Genomic DNA, 23835 nt, shown 5'->3' on the forward strand with positions numbered 1-23835 from the left:
AAAATAGGGGTCAATTAGGTGAATCTTAAAATAAGATCATATGTTAAACATTTGAACTAAATATTAAAGATGTTCCTAGTTGGAGATGTTTAATTTGATTAAACTATGCTGTCACACGTGTTACTGTATATGATCTAAACATTAGCGTTGAACCCTTCCCGGTGATGACGACATAGTTATCTGCGAAGCCTCACAAGCTGCCGGAAGTTCCGCATCACCACTACCTAATTCGGAAGGTTGTGCAGGTACGCGAGTCAAGTCCGATTTAAGGTTGAACGGTTCGACGGTTTAGGAGTTGGCCGGAATTCCAAGAAACGAAATAAACTCTTACTTTACCGCATCATAAGGCTAGACAGGTTGATCAATTCAAATTATTTTCAAATTTTATTTTTTGTTTCTATTTCCAACTTTACGACTTAGCGACTTAGTAACTTAGCTACGTATCCTTCCACCCGGAATTTCGGGAAACGCGCGGCATTTCTCGTAGCCAGGTTTGCTAGCATCTTACTAAGGACCTGACACTAGGGGTACTAGAAATCTACTAAAAGTCTTGATCTGGAACTAGTTAGTTCCTTGAGTGAATCAAATCTGTGTTATAATGCCGGAATCGGAAGACATGGTTGGTCAGATTCGTTTTCGCCTTTCGCCTCGTTGTCTCGCTGCCTTGTCGGTCTTCTGGACTAAGCTTATGAAATTTCCTACCAAGGGAGAAAAGAAGAAGAAAAAATCAAGATGCATGGCGGGTCCCAGTTCATACACACATACATAACTGCTCCATGCGGTGTGACTTGGTCTTCCGGGTTATTACCGGAAATGCTCCATTTCATCTTGTCCTAGTTATTATGCGTAACTCTTGTTATGAGTGTAGGTGGTTGTACTTGCGAGAATCAAGGAACTATGTAGGCGCTCAAAGTATTGAAATCGCTCCAGTAATACCAAATACAATTCAGCTATGGTACCGCTAGGTACTGCATTGCATTATATAGTATATATTACAAGGATGTTGTTGGAAAAACAACTTCTATCTACTGGCTCCCGACTCGCTTGCCTGTGACGTGGGATCTAGCTGCAAGCGCTCACATGATGGATTTTTCTGAGCAGTGATTGTTAGCCCCTCCAAGTATGAATTCCCTGATTTGGAATGGATCCGGGTGGAACGGGAACGTACTAATATGTATGTAGGTATGTAGTGTAAGTGCCGGGGTAATGGGGCGCATAGATATGGGGATAGATGGATGTACCTGATATATTGGGAAATAAAAAAAAATAATGCTGTCAGCACCTTTTTTTCATAATACCTTAGGTACTTTCAGGGCTGTGTATGTAGCTGCCGAATTCAGGTACATTTACGTACATACGTACATGATGAGGATAATATTCCGATACGGCAAGGTGTAATGAGCCTCTTTTCCGAGCTCCTGAGTTTTGATGGGATTCAGCAAAGTCCATCACATACCGAAACACGAAATCTTATAAATACGTACGTACTTAATATAACATCCATCACTGCGCCGTCGACATTAGCGAAGGAGACGTTTCTACTTTAGTTTCATTAGCATTATTTATTATTATTTTTAATACGGGACCAAGACTTGTCTAGGTGTCTAGGTAGGGTCCACGGGTACAAGTTCGTCTTACATATGTCAACCGCATTAGCAGGGGTTCGGGCCCTTGGAAAAATCAATACATCATACATCATAGGAAAATCATCTGCGGCTAGTGCCCGTCTTTGTTGTCTTATTAGTTACATACCGTCATCCGCGCGACTTCAAGCCAACAAGTGAACTTGGTTCGATCCTCCGGAAACTCCATCAACATCGCATCAAGTTGTCAAAAAGGTAACGCAGAAATATTTCACTTTTTTATCTTTCTGTCCTGTCCAGTTAATCAATTTTCGATCATCAATCCATTACATAGTAGTATCTTGTCAGTATCTTGTCAGCCACCTCGGTCATCAAGGCAAGTCATCAGAGTCATCCTGTGCCCCCCTCCCCTCCTCTTCACCGACATAACAGAAGAGGGCTAGACCAACGAATAACATCTCCATTATACCTCCCAAATATTCGCTCACAAAGACCAAAGACCCAGACGACCACATCATACTACACTACATTTTCGTACATACACCTACATTAATTCTTACATCCTCCATGTCCTCTTAGATGTCTGCTTGACCGCATCAGGTTCCACCTTTTCTAACCCCCCCAATCCAATTCATCCATTCATGCGTACCGTACCTCCTCTTAATTGTATCACACAATTTTGTATCTTTTTCCCCCTTCCTTTTCCCCCGTCACCGATTGCTGCAAACGTTTTCTGATTATTGTTAAGTTTTCCCAGCCTTACCATTTTCATATAGGTATTACATTTATCGCATTATCGACCTATACCCCATATAGCTTATTACAGCTTATAGAGCGGGGCCATACCTTACCTACCTGCCTTCTGGATACTACATTTGATGCTACATGCTACTTTGTTAGGTACATCATTACTTCCTTACTTCCTAGTCGAACCTGCCTTCAATCGCATCGCATTCGCAGCAGTATCCCGGCCTTCATCCCCAAAACTCTCCAACCAGGTGTTTCCTTCCAAACGGCTATTATCTGATCTGACCCTGCCGTTTCCCATTTTAACTCGACCAAGTCATATAATTTAAAGTATACATACATCAATCTACATACGACCACGCACATATTCATTCGTACCTACTGTACATACCTGATCTACCAAACATTTTGATTTTTGAACCTATCTACATCGATCTTACCCTACCACGGCTGCCACGGTACATACCCGCACATTACCGCAACCGCAACCCAGTGCACCGCATTCGCGCACGCATTCACGTACAGACAACCCATAGAATTGGTTCCTTCCCCAGTGTCAATCATGACTTGTTTATGATTCACCTTTGGTAAGTTGAACCTTGGGCCCAGCCCTCCTTCCTTTTCTGTCTCACATGAGCGGCATCATTCATCGTACTTTCTTCTCGTTTTGGTTTCGATTTACTTTTATTTTATTTTTTATTTTTTTAATCTTTTATCTTTCATCATTTCCCTTGTGGCCCTACCATCCCACCTTTCCCTCTCTTACCTTACATTTACTTTTTAGTTACATCTTACTTTCTACCTACCTATGATACTCCCCCATACACATCCACATCGAATTCTCACCACCCATAACTGGTCTCCTGTTCTAGCATACCATAGCATACATATCACGGCATAGGGCGTCTAGCGCATGACTAAAAAGTCTGCTCGCCTGCACCGTCCGCTTGTTTGCTTGTTCCGGTCATCCTACTATATGGTGCAATTCTTATCAGCCTAGCATGTACTCCTGGGGAATATCTTGAGCACCTATCCCTCCGATTCGGCGGGCAGGCGGAATAGACGACAGCACTCTCCGCTGGTTCGCTTTCTTGCCCTTGCGTACTCTTGATAGCCGAGTATTTTTTTTAATGAGTTATCCTTATCCTAACGGCATCATGACAGACATTAGCGGCCCAGATCGTTCAGATCACTACGCATATCCCGTAGCTGGGAACGTCTTTTATCGGCCGAGGTCCTCAGATCGGAGGCACCGAGCAACTCCGAGCTTGCCGACTCCGCATATCCGACCACGTCCGCGTCGACCCCAGTCTATCCACATCGTATCTTATCCAGCTGGTTACACTCCTCCTGACTTAAGACCGTCTGCTTTCACCAAATCTAAGCCGGCCAAGTTCAAGAAGGGTAAAAATAAAGGAACGGAAGCTAAAAAGGAAGACGGACCTGGACTAAAAAGCTCATCACGACGGGTATTTGAAAAAGTATTGGGACCTTTAAAGTTACATTTTTCGCAATACGTCGCCACCGATAGTCCTACGTCACCAACTTCCCCCAACGTCGCCAACGCCCCAACCGATTCGATACCGAGACCGAGACCGAATCCTACGGGTGTTCTACGTGCTCGACCGCATTCTATGCTTGCTTTTTCTCCTCCAGGTGCCTCCGCGATGCTAGGGACACCTGCTTTATCGGGGCCAGGACGGTCTCCGATTTTAACACCAGCTTCGCATAACCCCCACAGGAATAGCATCATCTCGGTACGCTCCGCCAAGAGTATAATGAGCTCGGTGACGGAGGTACCAAAACCTGTTGCTAGTGGGAGCGGGGTTGCGTGCTCAATAATATTAGCGGAGCCAAACGTCTTTCTTACGGGTTTCGAGCACGATGGCCACCCGCGAAACGATGCTGCTAACTCGACTGCACTTTTAAGAGGCAAATTACAGTTGAAAGTGTCCAAAAACGTGAAAATTAAGTCGGTTACCCTCAAGCTTCACGGTAGAGCGAGGACGGAATGGCCTGAGGGCATCCCCCCGCTAAAAGTCGAGCAATTTGAAGAGGAGTCTCTTAGAACGCAGGTGTTGACCTTTTTTCATGCCACGCACGAGACATGGGAGACAGAGTTCGGAAATCAGTGCGCATATACGTTACGAAACACAGCCGATTGCGCTACTGCCCGCCGTGCTGCGTCCCCTACTCAGTCGACAATATCTTTAGCGCTTAAGAACAGACCTACCGCACATCTGACGGCTCGTGATTATAAGCGACTATCGTTGCAATCGGTCCAGTCTCGTAGCTTTGGAAAAGGAGATAGCCCTAATCCTAATGTTGTGCAGCCAAAGACATATAAAGTCTTTTACCCCGGCATATATGAATACTCGTTTGAACTACCAATTGACCACCACCAACTTGAGACTACTAAGCTACAGTTTGGATCGGTCAAATGGGAATTAGAAACGATAGTTGACCGGGCCGGTGCTTTCAAGCCGAACCTCCACGGCTCAAAAGAGGTGTGTATCGTTCGGGTTCCTGACCAGTTATCTCTTGAGATGACGGAACCTATTTCCATCAGTAGACAATGGGAAGATCAACTTCACTACGACATTATGATATCGGGGAAGTCTTTTCCTATTGGCACGAAGATACCCATCGCATTCAAGCTTACTCCATTAGCCAAAGTGCAGGTGCACAAGCTGAAAGTGTTTGTCACCGAGTCCATCGAATATTGGACAAATGATCGTCGAGTTACGCGGAAGGATCCGGGGAGGAAAATATTGTTATTGGAGAAATCGGCAGGGAAGCCTCTTGATAAGCAGTTTGATGCGTCCGAAGTGAGAGTTCTGAGTGGTGGCGAACTTACACCCGACCAAAGACACGAAGCGCGACTTGCCGCGCAACGGCGACGTAGTGTAGAGGCTTCGAGGGCGCACAGACTACCCGAACCGTTACCCGACCCATCGGATAATCTACTAGGAGACTTGGATTTGGGCCTAGAGTCTTATTGGGGGTCGACAGAGATCGAGATGAACGTCCAGATTCCAACATGCGAGCAAATGGCCAAAGATAAGAGCTTGCGGTTGCATCCAGATTGCAGTTGGAAGAATGTTAATGTATACCACTGGATTAAGGTATGTTCTCCGATTATCCTCGGATTCTTCTCCCAAATGACATGAGACTAATGTGCTGTAGATCGTGATGCGTATCTCTCGTCTCGACCCCGAAGACCCGGCGGGTAAGCGACGTCGGCATTTTGAGATCAGTATCGATTCACCCTTCACCGTGCTGAACTGCCGAGCTACCCAAGCAAACACCGCCTTACCCGAATACTCAGGCGCCGATCAGCCTATGTATCGCCAGCACGCCAGCTGTGGATGCCCCGACGCCGAAATTCTCGCGACGAACCCTAGCCCTGCGTCTAGTACTGGCACGATACCTTCGGTTGACGCCAACAACATAAGTGTTGCGACCACCGACTCCCTTGGTATCGCACCGCCGCCTGCTGCCCACCTACAACAACATCCTGCTGGTGGCTCACAGCCCGTACAGCGACAATCAAACGCGCCAAGTGCACCCCGTCCGATGCATCTCATGAGATACCCAAGTTTCAACCCTCCTGCATTTGACGACGACGATCCACCGCCACCCATGCCTACGCCTCCGCCGCAGTATGATACTGTCGTCGGAACACCTAGTGTGGATGGCTTAGCCGATTATTTCGCAAGGTTGGCCGATTACGATGACGGTGATTCAGATAGTGCGGATGAAGGACTCGGCACGCATGGCAGGCTTACGGAGCGAAGTGGGAGAGTCAACGTACCTCATCCCAGAACACCGGGGGGCAGGCTAGTTCCAAGCAGAAGCGTAGAAATCCAACGACCAGCATTACCTATGACGCTGACCATGGCTGGTGGTTTGTTAGAAAGACGAAGTTAATTGACCCTTATATCGAGAGAAGCATTCAAGAGGTGTATTAGTGGAGGAGTCCAAATTTTTTGAGCTAGGTCGACTATAATCATCATTCTCGGCATTGGAGTATTGGTTTGATACCCAAGCAAGGCATTTTACGAAAAAGTTGCATTCGGATTATCATTAGAGAACGGCTAGGTCTGGGGAGGTACTCTTTTTAATGATCGAGATGCGAAGGGTGGTAATAAAATGATGATATTGGCCGAAGCACGAAGATTGACGATGTATAGGAATGGGTTTCACAAGATGGTGTTTGGGTTGCATCGGTGCGTAAATGCATTGCTCTATCTCTGGACTCTCGCGATTCATTCCCCGACTTAGATTGCGGTCTTAGGACGCGAGATGGCATGGTGTTACATATCAATATGAGGCAGTACTTATGAAAATTACAGCATCCATTTTGCATTATTTATTTGTATTGCGATCTACTTCGATGTGTTGTTTGAACTACCTGAGATACCGTGATGTATATAGCTGCGACAAGTCGCATTCCCCAATGGTTCTAGGAACGGTACCACACAAGTTCTACTCCTAGGTATGTTTTGATCTCGAGCCTACGTATCTAGATGAATTACTAACGTTGCTTATTTCATTGCGACAACACTGACTCTTCTAGTACCTAGTCCCCAAAGCATCGCACAGCGGTGTCAATCGAATTCATCACCAATACCATGTCTCTAGTATACCACATTTGGGGTCATGGATCGCGTGACCGTATCTAGCGCCACAGCATAATGTCAAATAATAGAAGAAAAATGCGCTACAATAGCTAGCATATCTATCACTTAACGAGTTAAGTATACGGAAGATACTGTCCGTCCCCTAAACAATAACGAAGAGCCTCAACGCCGGTTGGTGGAGAAAAGCGACATTTTAGGCGAACGGTTACACTGCTACGAGTTCTAGGGGACCTAGAGCCTTTACGATGTTACAATATCCCCCTCGGGAATAGGCCTACCCTGGTTTACAAGGTCCGGCACAGTTGTATTTTGCTGAGAATCCCGATTTAAAGAAGCTAATTATCCACTATTGTCCTACCACAAACCTCCTATAATCGAAAGGTTCGCTTTCTTAGCATAATGACTAAATCTCAGAAGACGCACGGGACGGGCTCTCCATCCTACGGAAGCAACAAAAAGAGGCATGATGGCTACGTGAATCCTTGCATTAACTGGTCTGTAATGGTCTATTGGCCCACCGCCTAACGGAAAGATCGAGTATGATACCGTCGCTATGGATTTGAAGTCCAGGGGTTCGATTGTTAGTTATATACCGAGGTTCGTCATAGATGTCAACGCGCCCGCTCGTTGTTTAGTCGCTTTAGTGTTCCTCATCGCCAACCCCAAACTGAAGAGAGCAATTGGATATCTCGTTCACGATGCATATCCTCACATCAACGACGGCGCTCCTAGCGATTCCCGGTGCTGCGGCACAGCTTAACCAGCTTGCCAAAGCAGCCGGGAAGCTCTACTTCGGATCTGCGACAGACAATAACGAGCTATCTGACTCGGCCTATGTCAAGATCCTGAAAGATTCTAACATGTTCGGTCAAATTACACCGGGCAATGGACAAAAGTGGCAGTACACCGAATCGAGCCAGGGTTCCTTCTCATACGACTCAGGCGATGAGATCGTGAACTTTGCCAAGACTAACAATCAGATTGTGAGGTGTCACACACTCGTTTGGTATTCGCAATTACCAAGTTGGGGTACGTTCACATCCCAACATGGCAATTAAAATGAATTCTAACGATACCGCTTCTAGTCAGCGATGGTTCATGGTCGACTTCCCAATTGACGTCCGTCGTCAACACACACATCGCTAACGAAGTGGGTCACTACAAGGGAAAATGTTATTCGTGGGACGTAGTCAACGAAGCTCTCAACGAAGACGGCACCTACCGCGACAACGTCTTCTACAAGGTCCTAGGTGAGTCGTACATTCCTCTCGCTTTCAAAGTCGCCGCAGCCGCCGACTCTAGCGCCAAACTGTACTACAACGATTACAACATTGAGGGTACGGGCTCCAAGCAAGCCGCCGCCGCCAAGATCGTCAAGCTCGTTAAAGATGCAGGCGCTAAGATTGACGGTGTGGGCATGCAAGCGCATTTAATCGTAGGCTCGATCCCGAGTCAAAGCAGTCTTGAGAGCGCGATAAAATCATATCTCTCCGCCGGCGCCACCGAGGTCGCGTACACGGAGCTCGATATCCGGTTCTCAAGCCTACCTGCTAGTGATTCCGGACTCAAACAACAGGCTGATGACTACACGACTGTGACCAAGGCGTGTCTTGCGAATAAAGCCTGCGTTGGTATTACCATCTGGGATTACACCGATAAATACAGTTGGATCCCATCTGTGTTCAACGGTGCGGGTGCTGCGCTGCTGTGGGACGAGAATTTGAAGCAGAAACCTGCGTATACGGCCGTTAGTAGCGTACTAAAAGCCGCGGCAACGAAGAGTGCAGTTTCGGATACGGCTACTGTTACGACGCTATCAACTGCTATTAAGCCTACCGCTACGGCGGATGCGTGCGCTGTGGCGAAATATGGACAATGTGGTGGGAAAGGATTTTCGGGGTGTACGGCTTGCGCGGCTGGAGCTTCTTGTGCTGCGACGAATGATTATTATTCGCAGTGCGTGTAAACTGGTACCTCTGAGGACCATATCACATTACCAGCTAAGTCAGTGAAAAGAGAGAGCAGAACAAGATTAATAATGTTGATATTTAGGATTTCTAAGGCTGACTTTAATAATACCAGATTTATTCGCAATTTCCTTAGCCATTTAGGTAACCCAAGCTATCTGCGACCGTGGTACTCGTGTGACCCATGAGCATCCACATAGACGAATATGAGTTCGAATATAGATCAGTCTAAGATCCGTTGAGGCTCAGATTTGTTTTTTAATAGGGTCTCAGTCAGCAAAACTTACCCTCTGCCTAACTACGTTTCTCCAAGATACTACACACTCTACTATACTCTCCACAAGACGTATCTTACAATTATAACATACACCAATAAGAATCAAATTCCATAATCAAACACGGACTTCTCTCGGCGGTGATGAAATGAGACCCCTTACAAAAAGGGTTTATTCCCATATCATGAGGTATTTCTACCGTCAATGGTTCATTGATATCAGTTCATATGAAAACTCAGCTGTTTTCAATACGAGGTACAACAACCCCCACCACTAAGCCCCCCGATCGGTACGATCCGGGATTTGAAGGGTATGTAAAGGCTTATTGAAGTCTTCTTAATCACGTCGTGTCAGTGGGTTAACGTATCAACCCGGAGGACGGGTACGATAAGGTGTAAGTATCATATTCCTAACTTCGACAACTTCGGGAAGGCTATAAACTAAATATTTCGGTGTTATTTCCTAATTCGTACGGAACCGATGAGTGACAACTCTGATGGGGAAGCAAGCGGGTAACATGATCTCCCTTGATAAACAACACTAATACACGACTTGTAAGATCCGATGCTGCTCGGCTTTAAAATGTTGATCATTACTAATGCTGAACAGCACATAGAATTAGCGGTGTTGAACCCCCTGTTTCTTGGCGTTTCGGCCTCAAACCCGGATATCGGACACGCTACTACGGAGCGCCCAAGACAGTAACCGGATGTTCGTTTTTGGAAAGGAACGGCACACGTGGCGACCCCGCGCCCTGAATATCGGGACGGGGGAGAAGGAATAATTTTATTCCCGATGTCTGATCGTGTCTCGTTCCCAGGTGGGTAGTATCGAGTTCAGGTCCACAATCAGGTGAGGAGGAGGGGTGAAGTAGTAGCAACAGCATCGATGCGCGCATTGTCCGCACTCGATCAGCTAACTACTATGCAGGTCGACCCGAGTACGGAAACCCCTTTGCCTTCTATCTCAGGCCATATCTCCTTCTGCGCCATCTTTACGGTGATGGAGGGGACTCCATACCCTTTCTCGGGAGGCGACCTTTCACCGACAATCCCATCACAATATGAATTCGATTTAGACAACTGTCTTTTTAGAGTCCCGCGGAGTACACTTTGACGCGAGACACGAGACACGGTGTTCGCAAGGTGCGTCGCGCTTAAGTAGACGCATATTAATTTAATGCTGTAAGACTCACTCTTCATTATGATATCATTGAGTCACCGGCCGACGGCTATCTTGGCAAAGGCGAATCCCTCTAGGCAGAAGTATCAACGTCAGGGTGCGATTTCTTGTAATGGTGAGTCAGAACAGCTATGGTTGGCTTGCTTTACTGAGCACTAGTAAGGGAGGTAGACGTCAAACCTGAATATACGAGTAGCAGCCAATTAGGTCAACCTAAAGACGAAACATATACCTTATAGGTACCTGTATTTTAACATGCTCATCCTCTATTTCTTAATGTATATTCCCTATATAACGCCATAGGGCCCGTATGCATGAATAAGCCCCCACGATTGCTGAGAAAAAGTTGTGTAGGGAAAGAAGACAAATTACCTAACCCATTAACGAAACTTGCAGGATGTGCTGCTTATAAATCCACTCACTTACAAATCTTGCTAGATAGCTTGCGCAATGCTACGTCGCGCATACCTAGTCCTTTACCTAGGCGCGTATATTGTGGAACTAATTGCGAACTACTTCTAGATGCATCGGAAGCTAAGGGAGGCTAGAGATCGATCCGTCACACGGTCTAGACAATGAAAACGAGTATATATTCAATGGGAAAGTCGGCCGTTGAGGGTCACCGTTTCTCTCAGATCCATCTCCAACTCCGAAGGACATCGGCACATTTTTGTATAATCACCTATCCCCGATCAACTACTGCAACATGGCCCAGTCATCGCGCCTCTTCCAGCCGCTAAAAGTCGGCAATGCGACCCTCCAGCATCGCCTGGTCATGGCACCATTGACCCGGTATCGCTCAGACGAAAATGGTGTGCCTCTACCTTTTGTGAAAGAATATTATGGACAACGTGCTTCTGTCCCGGGAACACTCCTCATCACCGAAGCAACTTATGCCTCAAAACGGGGAGCAGGCTATCTCTATACCCCAGGGATTTGGTCCAAAGAGCAAATAGCAGGGTGGAAGGAGGTGACAGATGCTGTCCACGCCAAAGGCTCCTACATCTTCGTGCAGCTCTGGGCGTTGGGACGTGTTGCGACACCGGAGACCATAAAATCACTGGGCTTTGACCTAGTGTCCGCGAGCAATATACCATCTGAGGAGGGCAAACCGGTGCCTAGGGAGTTGACGGTTGATGAAATACAATCTTTCGTGGCCGATTTCGCTCAGGCGGCACGAAACGCGGTCGAAGCTGGTTTCGACGGTGTCGAGATTCATGGTGCAAACGGATACTTAATCGATCAATTCATTCAGGATGTATCCAACAAGCGGAACGACCAATATGGCGGCAGTATCGAGAATCGTGCACGATTCGCGCTCGAGATTGCTAACGCTGTCACTGGTGCTATTGGCTCAGATAGAGTCGGAATCCGCCTTTCTCCTTGGTCGCAATTCCAGGGCATGCGAATGGCCGACCCAATCCCGCAGTTCACATATCTGATCAAGGAACTCTCCAAGGTTAAATTAGCTTACCTCCATGTCGTCCAATCTCACGATATGTTGAGTTCGAACCCCGAAGCTAGCGCAGATTTTAAGGCCTCCGAGCAGCTCTCATTCGCAGTCAAGGCTTGGGATAACACATCCCCCGTATTGATTGCGGGTGGCTACGCGCCGGATACAGCGAAGAAGCTGGTAGACGAAGTCTTTAAGGATAATGACGTCGCTGTGGTTTTCGGACGGTTCTTCATTTCAACGCCAGACCTACCGTTCCGAATAAAGAAAGGTCTGCCGTTGGCCAAGTACGATCGCAGTACATTCTATGCTGCGGGAAGTACAAAGGGCTATATCGATTACCCTTTCAGCGAGGATTTTGCTCAAGCAGCTTAAGTTCTTGCTTGGATGGCTAGGTAATGTTCCCATATGGCGTTAGGTGCCTAGAAAGTGCTATTCGCTAGATATTGCTTGTGTTTGTGTACTCTTTCAATATTGAATATTCATGACGATGGAGTCAATAATTGTGTTTTGAAGTACCAGGAGTTATACTATACAAAACGAACATAAGCATAAATATTCTACCTATGTTAAATTCACATGGAAATTAAATAGAATAGATAAGCATAGAAACGCATCAAATATAGGTCTAAAAGAATGTCGGGCGCCAACGAGCCACGGATACGACGGGAGGATTTTATGTACAATGTGTATAGCGGGCGTGGCAATGGCCACGTACATCTAGCTTTAGAAAATTAAATAATTATCTAAAGGCAACCTAAAGGAATATAAATACCGGTAGCCAAATGGAACATAGGAACTTCAATTGGAAGAGGGTGTCCGTTTTTTTTTTTTTTTGGTGCGGAGCGAAGGAGGGGGGGATTGCGCGACGAAGGTGTGAATAGCATCATGTTTGGGAATTTTCAGTCCCAATAGTTAATCTCACGACGACAAAATCACAACACGTTTTTGACAAGCTTTGCAAATTAAATTGATTTGGGGGTATAATTGCTGTATGCCTATAATCGCCTATAATCTAACTATGACCAATGCAATGGAGCCATGAAATAGCTATCTCTCGGAAATCGAGTCTCCTGCAATGTCCTCATTCGCAAAATATCATCCTCCTAAGGCACAAATAATATCCTTCCGACTCCAGTACAGCCGGGTTCGGTGCGCAGTGCCTTAAACCGCTATAGGAATGCCATGCGTGCCTGTATGCCTCTTCCTTGAGACGAGCACCAACCATGGCCATTCCCTAAACATTCCTATGAAATCAAATCGTCAAACCAACTACGCTTTTCCTTTAGCACCAACTGAATCCAGGAAATGCGTCCCGCAAAACCGCCATAGATGCAATCAATATGTAGAGTGTCGTCACCCTAGTCACCTCTCCTTCCTAAGAATCCAACTCCGAATCACCAGCGTTCATACATTTGTCGAAACATCGAACGGCGGCGCTGATGATTTCTGGGTCCTCGATGCCCTCCATCTTCAGTAATTTTCTAAAACGTAGCTTCTTCTCCATCTCGGGATGATTTGTGTGTGAGGCGGGGGCTTCGTCCTTCTTGGTAGGAAGTTGGTGGACCTTGAGTACCTCTTCGCCATCGACCTCTACGATTTCGAGCGATGAGCAATATCCCTCAATGTCGGTGGTCCAGTGCGCATGTTGGATGTGCACGTTCCAGAACTTCTTGAGATCGGCATACACAGAATAGAATGGACGTAAAGTCGTGAGAGAAGGATCATGGCGAGCGAGAGGATGGGTAAAGGGGTGCCCGAACTCCGCGGTAAGACCTAGTTGATACTCATGCCACTTCTTCGGGTCGTCATCGAAATCACAAACTACACCCACAGTCATTTGGGCGCAGTCCCAGGACCAAGGGCGTTCCATGTGGTCGGTTCCATTGGCGTTTTTGCTTCCATACTCTGGGTTGAGGCTCGGAACCATCTTGTAAATCTCGTCTCTCGCGTCCTCAACACCCACTGCGATCGCTCTTAGAACCTCGAGGAAGAGGCGTGGAATGGGTTCATGTGCATCGTGCGATGGGGCGTAGAATTCTTTGTAAGCCGCTTGAAGCTTCACAAATTGAAAGAATCCAGTGTCGTCAATTTCATCGTGATACTCAGTAAGAAGAAGTAACATCGCTGCATCCCTTACGGCCTTGGGCAGTGCGGGATCTAGAGCATCAACGACCTTGTGCGTCAACCACGGAGACAGACGCGATCCAAAAGTAAGAGGATTTTGGGCAAAGATATCGATGACATTGCTCAAGTGAAGGCTGGGAGGGCTTTGTACCGTACGTCGACGCTCTGGAGTAGAGTTGGAGACCTGGTCAATGGCTTTGCCGAGTCCATCATCGTGGGATGCGTCGTTGGGGTCGATGTCTAAAGTTGTTTTGAAGCTACAGTGATCATAGATTTCCAGATCGTCCGGGTCAGCCGAGTCGCTGCAAACCGATGAACCCGGTGTCATGCATCTACGTTTGCGTGGACCTTGGCCATCGTCGCTGTCAGGACTAGATCGCTTGCGCGGGGATTCCTGTTTCTTAGTGTCAGTTTCCAAGCGAAAACAAAAAATAGAAAACCGGATTATTAAATACCTCGTATTCAGTCTTGATGTCGATATCATCGCTACTCTCCGACTTGATATCGTCTTGAGTCAAAAGCGGGGAACGATCCGGTCGTGAGTCACCCATCTCGACCATGTGGTTCGAGTCGCGGTACTTGTCTTGTTGATCCGCCATTTCTGGATTGAATGCCACGCACGCTTTAGATTGTTTTCTATGAAGCAGAAGATGTTAGAGGATGGAGAGGAATAGAAGAAGAAAAAAGACCGTGATGGCTAATAAGAGTGGGGTGGCTAGGGGATTCTGGTTAAAGGGACTTGACACTGTGATCGAGAAATGTTTGCAAAGAAGAGATGACAAGAAAGTTTGTGTACAAGGCCTGATTGACCATGAGTACGTACAGTGCGGTCGAGCATGTGTAATATGAGAGGGAGTCAGTTGTAACAGAAGAAAAATAACTTACGAGAAATAGAAGATGGTCTGGGTGTCGGCTTGATTGAGTGTGAAGGTAAACGTGAAGAACAAGGTAAAAATAAAATTAATATCCAGTGTCGAGTGCTGATCAAGGCAGTCTGCCGCAAAAATAAGTTGCTACGATGTTCCAATAACTGTAAAGGTGTTGGTTTTCTGGTGGCGCGCTGAAGATCAAGATGTGGTGATGGACAAGTGAATCACTCCAGTAAAAGAGATGAATATTGGAGGAAACAGTTGCTGGTGAATACAATGAAGAGTGTGGAATAGATGGTGAGTCAAGTGTTGCTTCAGAAAATGAACCAAAGGAAAGGTCAAATATTCTGAATAATAAGTGGAAGAATTACCTGAACTTGTGGGAGGAAGAAAAGAGAAGAGAAGAGGGATTGCTGAAACTCGTCCCCCACCATAAAATAGGTAATTTGATGAAGCTAGCCCTGGAGCTCTTTCCCAATAAATTTTATCGTGTCCACGCGTTTTAGTGGTCTAGTTGCTACACCAAACTTGATAAGCGGACGGGTAGGTACTGTGTGTTTGAAAAGCCTACCCATTGACCAATCGTTCTCCTAGCAAATTCTTATCTACCTAAAAACCTAGATAGTACATCCTAGCAGTCTACCCCTAAAAATTCCATTATTTCGTGGCTCGATGCAGCAATTAGTACCTATCTGTAGTACAAGGAACCAATAGCAACTGTTGTAGTAGCCGGTAGCAGCATACCTAATTTTTAACTCACATTTGTACCTAGATATTCCGTAGTTGGTGGCTACAGTTACATGTATCCATATATGCCTGCTTCAGTCCTTATCAAATTTCTACACCACCTTCTCCTCAACACTAGGTACAGAGAATCACGAACTCATAGATTATTTAGGTACGTCTAGGTACATCCCTGCGAGCTATAACGCCATCTCGAAAGCTCACAAAAAAGCTCAGCGCTCCAGAGGACTTCGAACTGATTGCATCTTTGTATCAAGCACCTAGGTACATCTATATTCTCTCATGTTGATGGTTGATGGAAGGCGCAACTTCCCCAACATTGACGTTGTGTCACTATATTATCCAATCAGAAGGGGGCTATTGGACGGAAAAGGAAATAGCTAAGTTTCACGGGGTTCCCCACAAGCAACTCGGGTTGTACAGGCGTAAGCTAAGGTTACCTTAACCACACCGAAATTTAGAGGTGCACCTGCCCTAGATAAGTAACCAGATAAGGAGTTCAAAACTATAACAAAACTAGGAGTTGTATCGAAGAATCTGGGCATTATCTAATTAAAATGATGTCTGCGTAGTTTTGCCCTGGTATCGAACACCTAAATTTTTCCCGTTCTAGTTCCGATTTGGCATAGAAGTGTCACAAACCAAACACTCTTGCAGGGGTACAACGCCTCGGAATATCATTCTTCCTGGAGAAGTGGGGTAAGGTCAGAAGCAAGAAACGACACGTGACATGGATGAAGATGGATGAAGGTATCCAGTCTCATCCACAAGGGAACGAGAGGAAGGAATGTCTATATAACTACCAAACATCTCCCATGTATCTAGTCACTCTTTCCACAGCTCTTTAGTTATCAATCTAAGACTATTCTTTCAGACATAGTGAGAGGACTCCAAGCCTCTCTGACGAACAGAACTTACCTAAAGCATTTGACCTACTACTGATATTGTTACCTTCAAATCAAGACACCCCGGATTAGCCAATCCAGCAACGACTATACCCTGGTGGGGTATAGGTTCGTCACAAGAAGACATTACGAAAAAGAGTAACATAACGACTCTCGCATACCAAGACATTCCTTCCCTACCTTAGGTTGGTAAGCAACCTGTAGCCGTCACTCGAAAATTTTACTCAATATCTGTTCGGCTTGCCTGGGTCTCATTCGACCCATTCACACACAAATTGAATCCAACACATATCCAAATATTATATCGATTTCCCTAGCGGCAACTATGGACTCGCACGATCCTCAAGCACTGCAAGAAAAACCTCGCCCATCTCAATTCTCAAAAGTCAAAGTATTCCCGAATAGAACAATGCGCGGGGCTAGGAACATTGGTAGGCGCCTCATGACACCTACTCTAAAGCTTGTACGGTCTGTATACGATAGCTTCACCAATACCACGCGACGAAACGAGTCAGATAATTATAGAGAACCGGGCAGCAGTAGCATGTTGTCCGAGAAACAGCCAGCGCCTGAAGTCTTAGATGTTACCGAGCACAATCGCAAGTCTAAGGAGGAGCCGATTACAACCGAGAAGAAGCCTTGTTCGTCAAGCATACCTATTTCCGAGACTTTGCAACAAGCCGCTGCAGACAAAGCCTTTGAAGCTATGAAGGAGTCAATGATCAAAACGCCACATCAGCCGAGAGTTAGTATCTAGTTATTATTTTTTTTTCTTGTCATGAGGCGCCACTAACAGATACCCAGAAGCCCGTTAGCACAAAGCGCAGCTACGAAGACGACAACAATGCTGCAAAGGGCACGAAGAAACGACCTAGGAAGCGCCTGCGGCGAGATCCCGATGGGCGATGGGTACGAGGGCCTGAGTCTGATGCTATGGAAAAATAAATCCACCAAGACACCCAATTCGACACTCACGGGACACGGAAAATGAGCTTTGGTAGCTTGCACATTTCGGAGAGAGGGAATTAGAGTTATCTTTCCAATCACTCTATATCTGAGGCATACATGACATTCAGGGCGATAAATCTACCTCAATGCAATGTTTGTACAGATAAGTAAGCCCGTGAATGATGTTATGTGCTGTTTAACTCTTGTTACACAAGCTGGTCAATTCGACCCCTATCTTGCAATATTCATCATAGGAACCAATTATGAACTCTTTAATATTAGTATGGCTCCTCACATATTGGCGTCATTACATTATTTAATAGCCCATTTTGCACCTCGCTGTGTACTTTTAATGCGTAAATAGTGTTGACAGACTGTAGCACAAGACTCACCAAACCTACCTGCGCCTGGACATCGTTACACTCAAGTATCATCCATGTTGTTTATATATTATAGCCCCGATAACTTGGCTTCTGTATCTGGAAATCGAGCATATGAGACTACAATTACGTGATCTTTACCGTTTATTACATACCTACGGTCTCGACCTAGTCTACAAGATTAAGCTTGTTAGCACCCTTGGCGAACCCTCTATAGAAGGAAGCTCGATCAACAGGGTACCAATGCCGAGCAGGGATGATGATGGTGGTAGCGACCGCATCTTACTCATGCGGGGGGGATTGGGAGCTCCTACAAAAACCCCGGATGAGGAAGCTCAAGTACATCGCGCAAGCTAGGAACCTAGGAAGTAGGTAGGTATGCAATAATTAATCAAAATGCGATATAGTGGCTCGGCACGTAGAGCCTAATAAATGAGACCGATTGTTCTTAACCAATGGTCTGAATTCAAGATGCCGGTCCACTCGACCTTGCCGCGCATGTTACATACTTCGGTAGGCTAAATTGGTTCAGTATTGCTTTGCGAGTTTGCTCTTGGTTGAGTGGCACTCCTACTAATCCTCCCTCCGCAGCATTTCTTGGTACCTTCTGTAACTGAACGGTCTCCCGCGCATTAAATGCTCACACGAGCTAGGCTAAAGCTTATCATTCTAGATCTGCATCTTTCACAGGGGGCGCGACCTACCCGATCAGGTACATCCGTCAGAACGATATCACCACAGATCGAACGGCGCCACTACAGCTAACAGCCGCTACCATAACTTCATAATATAAAGTGCACCGACTCACCTCCCTTCTCATACTATTTCGCTGAGTTTCGTTCTTTTGATCCGTAACTGCCATTATGAAGTTTCTTCAACTCGTTTCGCTAGTCGCGCCTTTGGCGATTGCCTCACGACTCGATAGGCGGGGTAAGATAGTATATGACGGTTACAAGATCTTTCGTGTAGCAACTGGAAATGATGTTGCGGCTTTTGAGGCTCATATAGAGTCTCTCGAAGCTATTGACCTAACCCATAACCATGGTCATGTGGAAGGGGAACATTTCGATATTGCGGTGCCGCCTGAGAGTCTCCCTGCCTTCGAAGCATTGAATTTCACATCGGAAATTCTGAGTGAGGATCTCGGGGCTGACATTGCCCTTGAAGGGGAGCTCGCAAAATATTCTAGTACGTAAGGGGGTTTTTAATTTAAACATTGAACATATTTTAACAATGCTTAGGACTGGATGCGACGAGCGCCGCTGCTCTTCCAGACCCATCTTGGTTCACCGCGTATCACGCATATGATGACCATTTGACGTTCCTCAAAGACATACAGTCATCATTTTCCTCCAACTCAGAGCTCATCACGGCTGGCAAGACGTTTGAGGATCGCGACATCCAGGGTATTCATCTTTGGGGAAGTGGCGGCAAGGACTCTAAGCCTGCTATTTACTTCCATGGAAATGTACATGCTCGCGAGTGGATCTCGTCAAAGGTAAACTAGGGTTTAATGGACTTATATCCCCCTTTTCGAGGCTAATATGTGGTTGCAGGTTGTCGAGTACATCATATATCAGCTAGTCGCTAATTACGACAACGATACCACGATAAAGGGATTCGTTGACGACTATGACTTCTATATTTTGCCGATTGTTAACCCAGATGGTAGGATAGAACGACATACCATTGCGAAAATTAGCTAATTTTTATAGGTTTCCTCTACACACAAACCAATGATCGCTTATGGCGTAAAAACCGTCAGACACGTTCAGGAACTACCGCCGTCGGTACAGATGTCAACCGAAACTGGCCCTACAAGTGGGATGGAGAGGGATCATCAACGAGCCCAGGATCAGGTTAGTTTACGTGTTTTAGTTTATGCCCTGCGATTTGAATATTTGCTAACTGGGATGTTTAAATTTAGAAACGTGAGTCTCAGTATAAATTTTTTCGTCAATTTTGCCATTCGGTATTCGTCTATGAGGCCGTGTATATGCTAACCGAATTTTATAGATACCGCGGTGCTGCCGCTGGCGATACACCTGAAAACACTGGAATCCGCAGTAAGTCTTAAGAATTACTCTTGGAACGATGCAACTTACTAAATTTGATATAGCTTTGGGAGACCAGCTAGCTGCTAAGAACGGCATTAAACTATACATCGATTGGCATAGTTACGGTCAATACATCTTGACGTGAGCCTTGCCCCCTTTACTAACCTTCGGGTGTCGTCCCCATCTTAATGATCGTCTATTAACATTGATGTTGTAGGCCTTACGGTTATTCATGCTCCGCAGCGACATCAAACCAAGACAAACAAGACTTATTGGCAAAGAGCCTCGCTACGGCTATCGCTAAGCCATATGGCACTCGATTTACTGCCGGCCAGACTTGCGCTACTTTATACGCTACAGCTGGAGGTAGCAATGACTATGTGACTGATGTGAATAAGGCAGAATATGGGTGAGTGGATTATCGTATCATTTTTTTTTTTTTTTTTTGGTTGGCGAATACTAACGCAATTATTAGATGGGCCATTGAACTCCGAGACACTGGTCGGAATGGCTTCACATTACCCGCTAACCAAATTCTGCCGGCGAGTACTGAGATATGGGAAGGTTTGAAGTTTCTTTTCGCGAATTTTTGAGCAATTTTTCTGGATATGACAGCACTTCACGAGTAGAAAAGATTACATAGTCGACTTTTTGGTTCGAATGTGACGGGTTATCAACAGCGTCATCAATAAATATTGTTCATTCGTGACAAAGATCACCTTCGTAAACCGACCGAATTTGTTTATAATTAGATGTGACTCAATTTTACTGGTTTATTTCTTGAGCTCTATTAGCAAGGTGTGGTAACTTGCTGATAGACGATGTCGAATAGCTCATCTTGCACTGGAAGGATTGAGCTTTAGCTGATGCGGAGTTACCCTAATTCCTTCTTCTCAATATTCGTGTCCGATGTCGTCGGCCGCCGTTCTTCTTGTACAGTCCATTCATGTTTTATCGAGATTGATCCCATCTCAAGTCCTTCTCCCATACTACCAAGACCCGCAAATGGTTCCGGCGATTTCGTGATGTATGTTTGGTACCTAACCTCCTCTGGCCTAAGTCGCGTCTCCGATTCGTCATTGAGTTGTTTGAAATGGCGACTGCTCGGATTTCTCCTCGACATAGCCTCGATTGCTCGCGGGCTGAAAGTCGCTGTACCATCCGGTAGATATTGTCCACCAAAAAGAGGTCGTAGGGTGATGACGCAGGCTAGTATTACAGCGACGCAGGGTTCAAGAGCGCTGAATAGTATCGTGCGCGATATCGTGTAAGTTACGTCGTAGAAGTCGATTGTAGTCATCGAGGTAATTCGTAAAAGGCTTATAACGCACGTCCTGTAAGAGTCACTCGTTAGAAAGTGAAGTTACATACAAAATCGAGAAAGTGACACTCACAATATCCCTACGCCAAAAGTCGATGCAAGTATCAACCGCTTCGGCAAAGCCAGCTCCAACCCTAGTATATAGGGAATCGGCATGATTAGGATTATTAAATCGGAAACCATATTTAAAGCGCCTGTTGTAATCCACGATGCCATAGCATCTCCGCATGTTCCTCCCTCGATCGTCTTATCCCAATTGAATGGGAAAGGTTGGCATATTAGAAAAGCGGTAAATATTGCTGCCAGAGCCCTTTCGTTCCCATTTCGTTAGTGTTGGACAAACAAGAGGACGACGTAAGAGGAACTTACCATAATGCAATTAACACATAAGTAGCCCTGGCTATTATGATAAAACTTTGTACTACAAATATCCTCGAGAACAGATGGATGATTGAAATCCTACAGAGGGCAAGGCTTACTGCCCATAAGACTTGCATAGGAATCAGAAGCTGTACATGTTAGTAAATCCCGCCAACACAAAGCAGGCATATTAGGAACCATCGCATACCTTGAAAAATAGCGATGAACCAGACTCTATCCCAAATCTATGTTTTATTTCTTCGACATGGAAGCCCAATCCAGCCACCAGAACCGCTATCAAACAGGTTAGTTTTTGATCAAGTATCGCAGTATAATCGGGTAACACGAACATGAAATGACTATGGCTTGGTAGGCGACCACGACAATCTGAAACGGTATTAGCGATCGCATCGTCCAATGATTAGTCTTCTAGTGAAGCGCTTCCTCAACATACACATGATGTAATGATCAAATAGTCACTCGCATCAAGTAATCTATTCGCTTTGCGCCTGGCCAACACACGAAGACCAACCACCACCACCGACAGAAGAGTAAACACGATTCCGCAAGCTAGGATGGCATTCTGGTCTTGCCTCTCGAGAGGGAAGACGAATGTCATAATAAGGACCACAATAACATTCGAGCGAACAAAACGGAGGAACTCTCGGCTGCTTCAGATCGAGCGCGGAGTCGACGCAATAACCTCAACCATCGAAAAAGACGAAGAGAACCGAGAATTGAAATTGTGTTTGAGGTTTAGGTATTGTGTCTTGCAACTATTTTCACCCGCAAAACCCCGTCGTGGAGACGACCTATAGGATCCGCGGTAGGCTAGACCTGTGTTGGCGTACCAGGTGTATGGCTAGTATAGACAGGGACCTTCTTATGATGAACCAGAATCCGAACCATAAATTAAGGAATAATTGACAAGGTTCGTTGGTGTTTTCAACATGATACTTGAACCTGTGATTGAATTGCGATCGTAGCCAATTCATATGTGCATAGGTGTCAAGTAGCATTGATGAAGAAGAGAAAAAAAAACCCAACTTGTGGTCCATCGTTCTCGCGTTTGGTAACACCAAAACAACATACCTACCTAGGTGTGCAAGCAGCGGTGACTAGTTGGTCCCCGCGAAGCCTGTATGGCATCTGCACATATTGCAGTAGAAGTATCGTGGACACGACGGAAAATTTTATACGCATTGACCTACATACTAACCAGGTTCGTCAGCAAATGTAGGAGAATGCACCGGCAAGCTAGGGTATTGGTTCCCCTTTATTGGGTCGGCAAGGGTATAAGTGGTGATCCCGTACCTGTCACATCCCTTCTAAGACGGGTTCCCCCGCCCAAAAGATGAATTCCTAGACAATAAAACTCGGGTCGAGCCCGACAGAACCACTTGTAGGGAAAACAACTCGGTAGCGCACCGACCGCTTTGATACCGTACCCTGGTTCGGGTTGCCCGGTGTGATTGAACCCCTGTGAAGACGAGAATTATTGGTGTTCGTAATAATCATTTATGTTCGTTATCACCCGAAATCCGACGTCAACTATTATATAGTTGATCGCCGAAGTCTCTCCTAAGTTCCGTATAAAACTTCCACCGATACCTACCTACGTGTGTTACCAATTGGTAGAGTGATATTGAAAAATTGGCTGCATATTCTGTCTGAGGATTTTGCAATTAATTAGTTGAGAGTATCATTATTTGATACTGTATGGAGTTTGGAGATCCCTAACATATTTTTTTTCGCCCTGGCACTACCATGAGGATGTCAATCCTTCCGAGTGGAATGATATCCGAGTTAATGGGGCTCTTCAGACGATGTAACTCGGCGTCTGCGAACGGGTACGTTACTACGCCGCTGCGCTGCAGAATTCATACTACCAACCAACGTGAGAGCCCTATTTTTCACTATGTTTCGAAGATATGAAGTCAACTATCCCCAGATTTACTTGACAGTAATTCACGTGAGGGCTTCGATACGCACTCCACTTATATGGCAACACACCTCGTAATGCGATCATCTGTCAACACGCACGTATGTATTTAAGCTTGAGAACGCGTCGATAAACGTCGATCATTAGTTGGAATCCGGTCGGACTCAATAAACCTAGCTCAAATCCTTCTTAGGCAAATCCCGAGCGGCGAAGATCATAAGGAGCCCGAGATTTGTAGGTCATAATAGTAGATCAACATCGGACCTTCCCTTTGATGTGGTGGACTTATAACGTGCTTGATTTAAACAGATATTTCCTTAGCAATCATATCG

At 45.8% G+C, this 23835-nt stretch overlaps 6 protein-coding genes across 6 annotated transcripts; 4 read left to right on the top strand and 2 right to left on the bottom strand.

Annotated features, from left to right (window-relative positions):
• Positions 1-2921: 2921 nt before the first annotated feature.
• On the top strand, positions 2922-6823 carry F4822DRAFT_383656 (uncharacterized protein). The gene is made up of 2 exons (XM_051456451.1): positions 2922-5455; positions 5517-6823. Exons 1-2 carry the CDS (start codon positions 3461-3463, stop codon positions 6258-6260), a joined length of 2739 nt encoding a protein of 912 aa, XP_051318913.1. The 5' UTR covers positions 2922-3460; the 3' UTR covers positions 6261-6823.
• A 403-nt stretch (positions 6824-7226) lies between these two features.
• Positions 7227-9063, top strand: F4822DRAFT_1362 (carbohydrate-binding module family 1 protein). Its single transcript, XM_051452772.1, has 2 exons — positions 7227-8002; positions 8059-9063. The coding sequence occupies exons 1-2, from the start codon at positions 7672-7674 to the stop codon at positions 8937-8939; spliced, it is 1212 nt and encodes a 403-aa protein (XP_051318914.1). The 5' UTR covers positions 7227-7671; the 3' UTR covers positions 8940-9063.
• Positions 9064-10849: 1786 nt separating this feature from the next.
• On the top strand, positions 10850-12720 carry F4822DRAFT_383660 (FMN-linked oxidoreductase). The gene has a single exon (XM_051456452.1). It carries the CDS (start codon positions 11104-11106, stop codon positions 12223-12225), a length of 1122 nt encoding a protein of 373 aa, XP_051318915.1. The 5' UTR covers positions 10850-11103; the 3' UTR covers positions 12226-12720.
• A 508-nt stretch (positions 12721-13228) lies between these two features.
• Positions 13229-14576, bottom strand: F4822DRAFT_423605 (uncharacterized protein; the record flags this gene model as incomplete). The annotated part of the gene is made up of 2 exons (XM_051460006.1): positions 13229-14371; positions 14433-14576. The coding sequence occupies 2 exons, from the start codon at positions 14574-14576 to the stop codon at positions 13229-13231; spliced, it is 1287 nt and encodes a 428-aa protein (XP_051318916.1).
• Positions 14577-18427: 3851 nt separating this feature from the next.
• Positions 18428-20597, top strand: F4822DRAFT_383662 (uncharacterized protein). Its single transcript, XM_051456453.1, has 9 exons — positions 18428-19011; positions 19065-19321; positions 19380-19491; positions 19539-19682; positions 19751-19754; positions 19840-19889; positions 19943-20021; positions 20098-20289; positions 20356-20597. The coding sequence occupies exons 1-9, from the start codon at positions 18687-18689 to the stop codon at positions 20471-20473; spliced, it is 1281 nt and encodes a 426-aa protein (XP_051318917.1). The 5' UTR covers positions 18428-18686; the 3' UTR covers positions 20474-20597.
• F4822DRAFT_1553 (uncharacterized protein) lies at positions 20524-22276 on the bottom strand. The gene is made up of 6 exons (XM_051453074.1): positions 22016-22276; positions 21912-21948; positions 21770-21855; positions 21571-21710; positions 21275-21511; positions 20524-21214 (listed from the first exon to the last, which is right to left on the bottom strand). The coding sequence occupies exons 1-6, from the start codon at positions 22178-22180 to the stop codon at positions 20755-20757; spliced, it is 1125 nt and encodes a 374-aa protein (XP_051318918.1). The 5' UTR covers positions 22181-22276; the 3' UTR covers positions 20524-20754.
• Between the last annotated feature and the right edge of the window lie 1559 nt (positions 22277-23835).

This window comes from Hypoxylon trugodes, assembly GCF_022578975.1.
Source record: "Hypoxylon trugodes strain CBS 135444 unplaced genomic scaffold F4822scaffold_1, whole genome shotgun sequence".
NCBI lineage: Eukaryota > Fungi > Ascomycota > Sordariomycetes > Xylariales > Hypoxylaceae > Hypoxylon > Hypoxylon trugodes.

Coding starts and splice junctions, on each gene's coding strand:
- F4822DRAFT_1362 (XM_051452772.1), top strand. CDS start 7,672: ATGCATATCCTCACATCAACGACGGCGCTCCTAGCGATTCCCGGTGCT. Junction 8,003..8,058: donor TTCGCAATTACCAAGTTGGG/GTACGTTCACAT, acceptor TACCGCTTCTAG/TCAGCGATGGTTCATGGTCG.
- F4822DRAFT_383660 (XM_051456452.1), top strand. CDS start 11,104: ATGGCCCAGTCATCGCGCCTCTTCCAGCCGCTAAAAGTCGGCAATGCG.
- F4822DRAFT_1553 (XM_051453074.1), bottom strand. CDS start 22,180: ATGACATTCGTCTTCCCTCTCGAGAGGCAAGACCAGAATGCCATCCTA. Junction 21,949..22,015: donor ATTTGATCATTACATCATGT/GTATGTTGAGGA, acceptor ATACCGTTTCAG/ATTGTCGTGGTCGCCTACCA. Junction 21,856..21,911: donor CCAAGCCATAGTCATTTCAT/GTTCGTGTTACC, acceptor CCTGTTTGATAG/CGGTTCTGGTGGCTGGATTG.
- F4822DRAFT_383662 (XM_051456453.1), top strand. CDS start 18,687: ATGAAGTTTCTTCAACTCGTTTCGCTAGTCGCGCCTTTGGCGATTGCC. Junction 19,890..19,942: donor TGAAAACACTGGAATCCGCA/GTAAGTCTTAAG, acceptor AATTTGATATAG/CTTTGGGAGACCAGCTAGCT. Junction 20,290..20,355: donor GTGAATAAGGCAGAATATGG/GTGAGTGGATTA, acceptor CGCAATTATTAG/ATGGGCCATTGAACTCCGAG.
- F4822DRAFT_383656 (XM_051456451.1), top strand. CDS start 3,461: ATGAGTTATCCTTATCCTAACGGCATCATGACAGACATTAGCGGCCCA. Junction 5,456..5,516: donor ATGTATACCACTGGATTAAG/GTATGTTCTCCG, acceptor AATGTGCTGTAG/ATCGTGATGCGTATCTCTCG.